General features: G+C 33.9%; 1 protein-coding gene across 1 annotated transcript; it reads left to right on the forward strand.

Moving 5' to 3' along the window:
- The first annotated feature begins 1,068 nt into the window (after window positions 1-1,068).
- On the forward strand, window positions 1,069-9,119 carry LOC122045253 (V-type proton ATPase subunit E-like). Its single transcript, XM_042605390.1, has 6 exons — window positions 1,069-1,287; window positions 2,214-2,314; window positions 5,566-5,746; window positions 6,098-6,294; window positions 8,203-8,302; window positions 8,744-9,119. The coding sequence occupies exons 1-6, from the start codon at window positions 1,186-1,188 to the stop codon at window positions 8,777-8,779; spliced, it is 717 nt and encodes a 238-aa protein (XP_042461324.1). The 5' UTR covers window positions 1,069-1,185; the 3' UTR covers window positions 8,780-9,119.
- Window positions 9,120-11,069: the final 1,950 nt, after the last annotated feature.

Raw genomic sequence — 11,069 nt, forward strand, 5'->3', positions numbered from 1 at the left:
CTATACTAGTATGATTTATTTTTTAAAAAACTTAATCCGACAATAAAGTAGAAATTAAGTTATTAATCATACTTTAAGTTATGTAGTGATAATATCTTATATCACTCGAAGAATCGATAAGATAATAGATGATATACAGAGATGGATAGATGTCGTTGTGATTTTTCCCTAAGAATCAATGAGATACAGATGGATTGATACAACTATGTCGATATGTAGAAGAGCCAAAATAGATTGATTGATATGTTGTGATATAAAAAGGATAAGAAAGAGAAAGTCATAGCAAAAATTAGAGAGGGAGGGGAGGAGAAAACACCGAAGAACCGATGAGGATTGAGACAGCGAGAAAAAGTAATGTAGATAGTAGAAATTAGGTTATGTGTCATGATTTGAGAAGAATAAAAAGTTGAAATTACTAATAAGTTTTGAAATTATTTTTGGTAGAAAAGAAAAAAAGAAATTAACATAATTTAATTTTAGATTTCACTAAATCAATTAAGAGTTGATTATTAAAGGGTCCAAATTCTTAATTAAATTTAATTATATTATTATTAAAAAAATATCATTAAAAAAAATGAAAATGATGCCTCATCTCACACAAATACTCTTCTCCAAATATTGTTATAATAATTTTAGTAAAAAAAATACTCCCATTGCAATAATTTTGATTGACACGACTCTAACATAGATTAACTGTTTTAAGTAAAACTAATGGAACCAGAATAATTAGAGCACCTTTGAGTATAAAAATTATTTCAATAGTATTTGATCAATTTTAATTAAGTTGAATTATTTTTATTAAATTAAAATAATTTTAATCAAATATTAAATTAATTTTAATTAAAAATATATAATAATAAAATTAAAATATTTTCAAGATATGACATAGATATGAGATTGCCTTTCGGATATTGGATGGAATACGGAGAGTTATCTCCGCCATCATCGAACGGACGGAGAGTTGAATAAGGATGATGATCTGTTGAGATGTGAAGTTGGGTTTCCATTTACAACAATACTTGGAGCGGATCCTCATCCGGTACAATAGCAATCAACTAGGTAACTCCGCTTGCCCCTTCGGTCCATCGCCCGTCTTCTTGACTTCCTGCTGCTGCCTTTACCTTGTGGCGGTCGAGCTTCTCCGCTCTCGTTTCCAGACGATCGGAAGCCAACCAGAGAGGGAAGATGAACGACGCCGATGTCTCCAAGCAGATAGAGCAGATGGTGCGGTTTATCCTCCAGGAGGCGGAGGAGAAGGCCAACGAGATCTCCATCTCCGCTGAAGAGGTTTGACTTTCCGGATCTCTCCCTCTTGTTTTGCTTTCGTCTTATTAGGTCTTCGTTTGCTGTCTGTCGCTCATAATTGGACAAAGTGAACTAGTCATGGTTTTGTTGATCTGTGATCCAACTGTATGATAAATAACAATAATGTTGTACTGTTTATTCTCGATAGTATTAATTGGATTTTCGCCCTATTTTCATTTTCTTCATATTACAAGTGGCTATGTCTTATATTGTTTATTAGAGGTCAATAAATGGTAGGTAAAAGGAAGCATGGGAGTGATTGATGTTAATGAACATAAATAAGGGATTCAATTTAAAGTTTAGACCCTTAACAAACACAGTGAGACATGTTCAATCAGTATCAATGGAGTTATGGAGATGAATCATCCTTGGAGATTCAACAAGTTATAGTGGAACTCAGCTGAATGTGAGTAATTCAATAAACTAACTCACTACTAATATGAGCTGATTGCATACCAAATATGTTGATGGATTACCTATCAATTTTCTCTCAATAAAAGGAAATGTTCATGGAATGCTCTTGCAGTTGAAAAAAAAGAAGAAGAAATCATTAGAGGGGAACTAAAAGAGGTAAAAGAAGCATTAACTCTTCAAAAATATTTATTCAGACTTAGCTGCATGTTAATTTAATGTAAATTGAGTAATAGAAAGATAATTGATACTCAAGATGAACATGCATCTGGTATGATGAGAATATTTTCTTGAGATACTACCTCATCTTTTTCCCTACTGGACCGGTCTTTTTCCCTGCCAAACACAGTGGTCGCCATAGCATCATTTCTCCTAGAATTATATGTATAAATTAAGAAGCATTTTTCATTGCATGACATGCAATTTTGATTTCTCACTCTAGTAAGCCTTTTGCTTTGGTCTTTGTTTAACTGTGTGCTCCTCAATTTACTTTCTAGGAATTTAACATTGAGAAATTACAACTTGTTGAAGCTGAAAAGAAGAAGATCAGACAAGAATATGAACGTAAAGAGAAGCAAGTTGAAATTCGGAAGAAAATGTAAAATGCTTGTCCATTTATTTTCTGCTGCTTTTTTGTTTTGTTAATTTGCTAACCAATGATCTCGTCACTTATTATTTGTGGTACATTGTACTAGTTTTCCAGCAAACATTTGGTTCATTGATGTTAAGTGGTCACTTCATTTTGTGAACTATTTCAAAATTAATGTTTACATATGACGTAGCCAACTTCATTAATTTTGTGGTCATTAAGTATAGTTCATCCAGACAACTAAGCTTAGAAACAATCTATGAACTATTGTTGGTTGACGCCATAGGCACTAACATGACTCTTCTATGAAGAACATACTAATATTGAAAAAAGGTAATAAATAGCACAATTACTTCATTTGCATTCGAAGGCAATCACAACAATATCACAATACTTTGATACCTTGATTAGATAGTAACCTCATTAACTATATACTTGACTCATCATCCTGACATCGTGACATCCTGATTTCTAATTCTTAACGGCTTTAATTTTCATATACCATAAAATTCAAACTTGTACACAAATATTTTTCACTATAGCATTTATTTATTTCATTGAAAATTGTATACGAAGAAATTGCTTCTCTATGTCATGTTTTTGTTTGACAGAGAATATACTGACCAGCTAAAAGCATAGAAGCTAGATGCGTGAGTCATGCTTTGTCCAAAATAAAAAAGGACAATGATTGAAAATATAAATAACTGAAATTATGTAAATTCATATATATTTGGATTAGAGAACCAAGAAATATATAATATGGAATATAAGTATATAAATTTCATCAGCTAATTTATGGAAATGCTATATATGTATATAGCCTTTTTAGATTTTCACAAAGGAATGAGATTGGGCTAATGCTCGTCTATCATTAGTTTACCAGTATATTTATGTTAGCAGCCAAATTCAGTGTAATACTTTTCATCTCAGCTTGGTGTTTATGTGAAAGTATTTTCTAGGAGCAATTTCTTTTGATATGTGTTATGTTATATGAACGCCTACCATGACCGGTCCCAAGCCCGGATGAGAAAGGGTGAGAGTTATGTTAGGTTGATATGTAAGAGTTCTTACAGCATAGGTTGAATAAGAACAAATATTATAGGAAAACTAGTGATCTAAGATTTGGAACATGGAACACAAGAATGCTCATCGGCAAAACAATGAAGGTAGTAGATACGATGATTAGGAGAAGAATTAATATTTTATGTATACAAGAGACTAAATGAGTAGGAGAGAAGACAAAAATAATAGAGAACTCAGGTTTCAAGTTATGATAGATAGGCATGAGTAAATCAAGAAATGGAGTAAGTATTATTGTAGATAGTTCGTTAAAGGATGAAGATGAAGTTGTAGGAGTAGTTAGAAAGGGTATAGGATTATTGCTCGTAGTGGCGAAAGAAACTATTAACTTAATTAATATATATGCACCTCAAGTAGGATTAGATAAAGAAATCAAATCTAGGTTTTGGAATGATCTAGATGAGCTATTACAAAACATTCCGCTAAATGAAATGATTTTAATATGAGATCTAAATGAGCATGTGAGAGTGAAAAATGAGGAATATGATAGGGTGCATTAGGGTTATAGGTTTGGAACAAGAAATGAAAAAGGAAAATTTGTATTGGATATTGCAATAGCATATGACCTTATACTATCAAATACATTTTTTAAGGAAAGGAAAGAACACTTGGTCACACTTAAAGTGAAAATAATAAATCACAAATTGACTTTCTTATGGTTAGGAAGAAATATAGAAAGATTTATAAAAATTGAAAGGTCATTTGGTGAAAACTTAACTACCCAACACAGATTAGTACGGTTGGATATATGCCTTAAACATAGCATCAATTGAAGCAAAATATATACGACTCCTAGAATTAAATGATGGTAGAAGCTAAAGGATGAGAATTAAAATATATTTAAGGAGAGGATAGGAGTACAAGTATTAGGAGAAATATACGGCGACTCGAATACGACGTAAAATAAGATGATATCAAAGTTGGAAATAGTAATGTAGTGAAAAAACTTATAATAAAGTCTCAAGAGAAATTATATGAAAATTTCTAGAAAAGAGTAGTGTTAGCGTAATATATGTTCAACTAATTAAGTGAAGACTTTAGGCGGATTAACCGAAGCATTTCCTATAATATAGGATTACATCATGGATCAACTCTAAGTTTCTATCTTTTTATACTAATCATGTACGAACTCACTGACGCATCTAAGACATGGTACCGTGGTGCATGTTATTTGTAGATGATATTATTTTGCTAGATGAGACAAGTGGATGAGTAAATGCTAAACTTAAATTTCGACAGGAAACATCGAAAGTGAAAGGTTTCAGACTTAACAAAATAAAGACAGAATATATGAAATTTAAGTTTAGCAATATTATACGTAATGAGACAATTGTTAAGATAAGAGATGACAAGTTGTTTAGAACTGAGAGTTTTAAGTATTTAGGTTCTTTTTTACAAAAGGATAGAGGGATTGAAAGATGTCTTATATAGAATATAAACAGGATGAATGAAATGGAGAAGAGCGTCGGGTGTTCTATGTGATTGTAAAGTACTCCTATAACTTAAAGAGAAGTTTTACAAAAAGACAGTTAGACTTACTAAGCTGAATATTGGGCTATGAATTGAGCACAGGAGCAAAAGATGAGAGTTACAGAGATGAGGATGTTAAGGCGGATGTGTGGATATACGAGGATGAACAAGATAAGAAATGAGAGAATTAGAGAGAAAGTCAAATTGCATCTATCAAGAGAAAACTTCGAGAGACACGTTTAAGATAGTATAGATCTGTTTAGACGACCAATAAATGAGAGTTAGGTGATCTGAAACTATAACAAATGCATGACAAACAAGGAAGTGGAAGACTAAAAAAACTTGATTAACAACAATAAAACAAGATAAATTTATTTAAATATAGATGATAATATAATAGGGGATAGAGCTTAATGACGTAGAAGGATTCATATAGTCGACTTTACTTAGTGGGATAAGGCTTGGTGGTTGTTGTTATATGAATAAGGACAAATAATTGAAAAACTTTATAATATTTATAAAGTACTCAAAAGGTTTATAGATAGTGAAGTTGAAGTTTGTTTTGCTCCATAATAATCCTTTTTTCCTTTTACATATCGTGGAGAGAAGTTTATTCTTTAGATTTTGATAAGTTATCATCTAATAATGGATATTCAGTTATTTGTGTGGTGATCAATGATAACATGAGTCTCCTCTATTACTATTTGCAGTGAATATTCAATGCAACTTAATGCTTCTCGTATCAAAGTTCTTCAATCTCAAGATGATTTAGTCAGCTCCATGAAAGAGGCTGCTGCAAAGGAGCTCCTGGGTGTCAGCCATCATCACATATCGAATGTTATCCATCATGATCATTCATATAAACACCTATTGAAGGATCTCATTGTTCAGGTTTGACTCTTGTTCATCTTGTCTTGCATTACTACTTACCGACAGTAACGGTTAACAGGTCATATTTATAACTCAGGTTTAGCTTATTTTGATATAATCTTTGAACTTGTGAGATTAGCATTATGATGGCGTGATCTTTCCTATTTATAGCTAGCCATAGATGTTAGTTATTTCACCATTATTTTTCACCTTGATCTAACTAAAGACTACTAAGAGTCTCTGCTAATTGTCCAAGCAATATGCTTTATTCTCTTTATGTGTGCTAATTTTAAAGGACTGGTTCTTCATTTCATTTATTTTTTCCATTCCAAATTTGTTGGCTTTGAAATTGGAATTCTTTTGTCCTTGTAGAGCTTGCTCAGATTGAAAGAACCAGCTGTTTTGTTGCGTTGTCGGAAAGAAGATCATCATCTTGTGGAGTCAGTTTTGGAGTCAGCAAAAGAAGAATATGCATCTAAAGAAAGTGTTCACCCACCAAATATTGTTGTAGATGCCAATGTCTACTTACCACCTGCCCCTAGTCACCATAACGCTCATGGTCTCCATTGGTAATGCACTTTCAGAACATAGTCATAAATATCCATTTTTACATCCATGGGGATTAGGAGTTGAATATGTTTATCATAATTAAGTGCTTTACCCCAACTTGTTTAATAATCACATATACAATATTTGTTCAATGGAAAGGAAAGACATTATTGTATTGTTTGTTGCAAAGAGGACTATTTTGTCGGACGACCATAAACCATAATCTTAAACATCTAATGTGGGGGTCTAAATCCAAACACATAACTAATGACTTCAACAAATTTCCCTAACTAGAGCATAAATACCATGTCCAACTTAATACATAAACAAAAAAGGGATCTCAGCAAGGATTAAGACATCACCAAGGTTTAATATCTCGTGCGATGCTAAAGTTTGTCTCCAATAATACTGATATTATTTTGATGTTATGTCGTGTCATGTCATGCCGTGCTTGAGTTTTAGTCTCTAATCAAAATGATACAATTGTAATACCAAAACATGATGGGTGTCGGCACAATACAATAATCATCAATACACAATTAATATATGCAACAGAAAAGAGATTCCTTGTACTGATTAGTATTAGGTTTTAGTAATTTCATAGTGGTACATTTTGATTGTGTCACTCGACACAGCATACATGAAGATACAATCTAGAAGTTTGTTGAACGAACAATGCTAGAACAGGCATTGCAGTAGATTAACACATTAACGAGTGAGGATAAGGAGAGATTCTTAGAGACAGTCTCCTAAGTGGGATTTTTGCTTGTCTGACAAGATAGTGTGGACTGATGAAAGTGGAGGCAATAGGCAAGGGCCCTAGGATTGGTTGAGAGGAATAGAGGATAACATCTCAAGGGACACAGTGATCACAGGCAAAAGATGACAATCCTGAATGAAAGATAGACAACATAAACATTAGTTTTTCAATGACAAATGGAAAGGGAAGAAGATTGTTGTTCATTGTGGCATCAGATAGATTAGTAAAGTTGGAGGAGAATGTTGTTAACTCAAACTTTCAATCGTTGCAAACCATACTTCATATGATGTTTGAAATTGAAGGGTAAAATTTCCACTTATATCCATTAAATTACTAATTTAGGATACATTAATGACACATATGCAAGATTTTAAGTTTTAGTTTGATATATTTGTAAAATTAGATGGGAAAGGTACACATTTGTATTTTACAAGGATCTAAGTGCAATTTTATCTAATATTCATTAAATATCATTTAATAATGCATGCAATAAAAACATTAGTTAATAAGTAGAAGGTGGTCAAAGAAAACGTTAGTTGATGTAATAAAGTAGTTGATTACTAAATATTTCATTAACCTTTTGAATTGAATAAATCTACTATCAGCAATGTAGCAACCCCAAATAATTGGGATAAACATATCTTGGCAATGATAATTCAATATTTATTATTATACAATGGAAGAATTTGATAATATTTGCACATTAATCAAGATTCTGTGTTAATTTTATGGTGTGAATGATTGAACATTTTGAATTTGTTTGATTGGATGGATGAATTCAAGAGTGGATGAATTGGCAATAGAATGAATTGATGAGAGGATGGATGCATACTAAAGTGACTGAAACATGTCCTTCAACTCACCTGATTTGGACGATTCAGGAAGACTTAATACCAAGTCAACATTTCTTTCTTCATTCATTTTAGTCCATGTTTAAGTAAACAAGTGGATGGATCAAAAACAAAAGTGATCTGGCCTATAACCTGTCCATCTATTCACTTATCTGTTCAAGTAAATGGAACCTTGGTATCTTTACATGGTTGATAATATCAATCGTGCAGTGTAAGCAACAATAGTTAACCAAATTGTTGGCTCCTATTATATGCATCAAGTTAATTTGCCTGCGAGTGCAGTCCTCCTGTTTTGCTAACACATCCTTTATTATCAGCTCTGGTGGTGTTGCCTTGGCTTCTATAGATGGAAAGATTGTCTGTGAAAATACACTTGATGCAAGACTGGAAGTTGCTTTCCGCAAGAAATTGCCTGAGGTAATACTCACTTCTATAACTTCAGTGAATGATATAGAAACAAGATTCAAGATATTCTCGATGATGTGAAATTTTATCCGTCTAATGTCCTCTGCCATTTCTAGTCTACTTAGTGTTTGGATGGAAATACATATTTAGAAAGGTAATTTAAAAGCATTGGAATGAAATTCGCCCTTTTATTTTGAATATAAACACATAATAACATTGCTTCTCCTATATTTTTTCATCATTCGAAATAAGATCGGTGGAAAATAAAGAGTTCGATAATGTAATTTATTTGCTCTATATTTGTCAAAAGCTATTTTTCTCTCCTACTTGCTCCCCTTCTGTGTGCACAATATATTTGACATTAGATAAACATTCACAGACCTCTCGCCTATTGTTTTTTGAGAACATTTGTCATCAAATTTCTAATAGTTGAGTTGTCTCTATTGATTGCAGATAAGGAAGTGTCTCTACGGACAGGCTGCTGCGTAATTTACACTCGCATCGGCTTATGATAGATGACTTCTCCATCGTTGTCTAAAATAATGATCTCCGTCTGGAATATAACACTCTTTGAATGTCTTATCTGAGCAGATGATTATGAAATCTGTCTCGTAATATTTCTTACCGTGACTGAGCCGGCAATTACTGGAGTTTCTTTGTTGTGATTTACTGAGTCATCAAATTCCCCTGGAAAGATGAAATAAACAAGTTGTTAGTTCATTCATACGTTTGCAGTTTAAAGCATCTGTGTCATTGTATAATTGATCATTGTATGGTATTCCAGCTATTTATGTTTGGCATAAGAGAAATAAGAAAAAAAGTTTAAGTATGTACTATATATGCATTTTTAATAAATTTGAGTTTAGTAATCTAGTGACAGATGAGATATCCTTTGTGAAGATTCATAGAGTAATATCTTGTTTACCAACCCTACCCAAATTGATTAATCGTGTTCATTGCACGAATCTAATGGCAGTACGGACGATGACGATGCCTACCAACGGATTCCTCTTTGGGTATCGCCGAATGGAAGATGAAGCTGGTGAAGATTTTGTGTTTGCGTTTGACGGTTCTCCGCATCTGCCATCGTCGTTCATTTAGCCACTTGAACTACTGGCTCTGTTCCTTGCTCGGCTCCGCCTCTCCGTCGCCTTGTTGAACCTCCACGGCATGCTTTCCTAGACTCCACTTCCTCACTCGACGCCGCCACTAGGTTGATCGTTTTCTCCGGCCTGGCCAAGTGAAGCCCGCCCTTGAACCACGAGTCCCTCGCCCTCCTCGTCAAGATGGCTAAGATGAGATTTTTCCCGCCCGACGCTTCCTGTTCACTCAGCTCATCAACAATCTATGCCGCGATGGTGTCACCTCCAGGCCTGGGACTTCTTCTACGCGGTAAAGGATGCTGGCGGCTCCATCGAGACCCCTGAACGTGCTTGACGCAATGTCAAACCCAGATTCGGGAGTGCCCCTTTGCACAATCATTTTTAACACTCTCATCGATGGGCTCTGCAAGGCAGGAAGGCTTCAGGATGGTCTCTGTTGAAATCAATAGGTAGAGGAAAAAAAATAATATAAAATTTTTTGATGATCTTATTACTAAAGTCAATAGGCTTATTTATACAAATTGTCCAACACAATAATGGAAAGATTAAATAAGGCATACAATCATAATAATTATAAACATAGTAATATAATAGATTTAGAAATATTATTTTTCCTATTCATGTCGATATTGATTGTGTGCCAAATATAATAAATCTCAATTGATTGAAATCAATTAAAGATTATTTTCATTATTGTCATTACCCCTGACAAACTCAACGGGAGTGCCTGAACGTTGAATTTGAGTGCTAACTTGGTGAAGCGTTGTCTAGATAATGACTTAGTAAATATATCAGCAATTTGATCTTCCGTAGAGATATAAGAAATCGAAAGTTGTCGAGTCGCCACACGCTCGCGAACAAAATGAAAATCAATCTCTACATGCTTGGTATGAGCATGAAAAACAGGATTTGCCGCAAGATAAGTTGCTTCAATATTATCACACCATATTTTAGGCGTAGTAGTTGGGAAAAAGTGTAATTCTGAAAGAAGAGATTGTAGCCAAATAATTTCTGATGTTGCGCTAGCGATAGCTTTATATTCAGCTTCAGTACTCGAGCGAGAGACTGTAGGTTGCTTCTTTGAAAGCCAGGAAACAAGATTTCGCCCAAGAAATATAGCATATCCATTAGTAGAACGTCTATCTTCGGGAGATCCAGCCTAATCGACATCACTGTGGGCAATCAACTCTCGTGAAGACTGACGATGTAAAAGAAGACCATGTAAAATAGTTCCTTTGAGATATCGAAGAATTCGCTTAACACCTTCCCAATGATGTTTAGTAGGAGCATGCATAAATTGACATGCACGATTCACAGCAAAAGTAATATCGGGTTGTGTAATTGTGACATAGTGTAAGGCACCAACAATACTACGGTAGATCTAGGGGTTAGACATCGAAGAGGAGGATGAAGGTGCAGTGAAACCACCCTCAATGATTGGTGTGGAGATAGGACGTGCACCATCCATTTTAGCTCGTTGTAGGAGCCCAGTAATGTATTTTCTCTGAGAGAGAAGACAACCTTCAGAATGTGAGAGAAACTCTATGCCAAGGAAAAAATGAGCATTGCCAAGATCCCGAATAGGAAACTCTTAACGGAGAAGATGTAGTAAAGTAGTAATGACATTTTGATCACTACAAGTTATTAATATATCATCACATAAATCAGAACAAATA

The sequence above is a fragment of the Zingiber officinale genome, chromosome 2B (assembly GCF_018446385.1).
Source record: "Zingiber officinale cultivar Zhangliang chromosome 2B, Zo_v1.1, whole genome shotgun sequence".
NCBI lineage: Eukaryota > Viridiplantae > Streptophyta > Magnoliopsida > Zingiberales > Zingiberaceae > Zingiber > Zingiber officinale.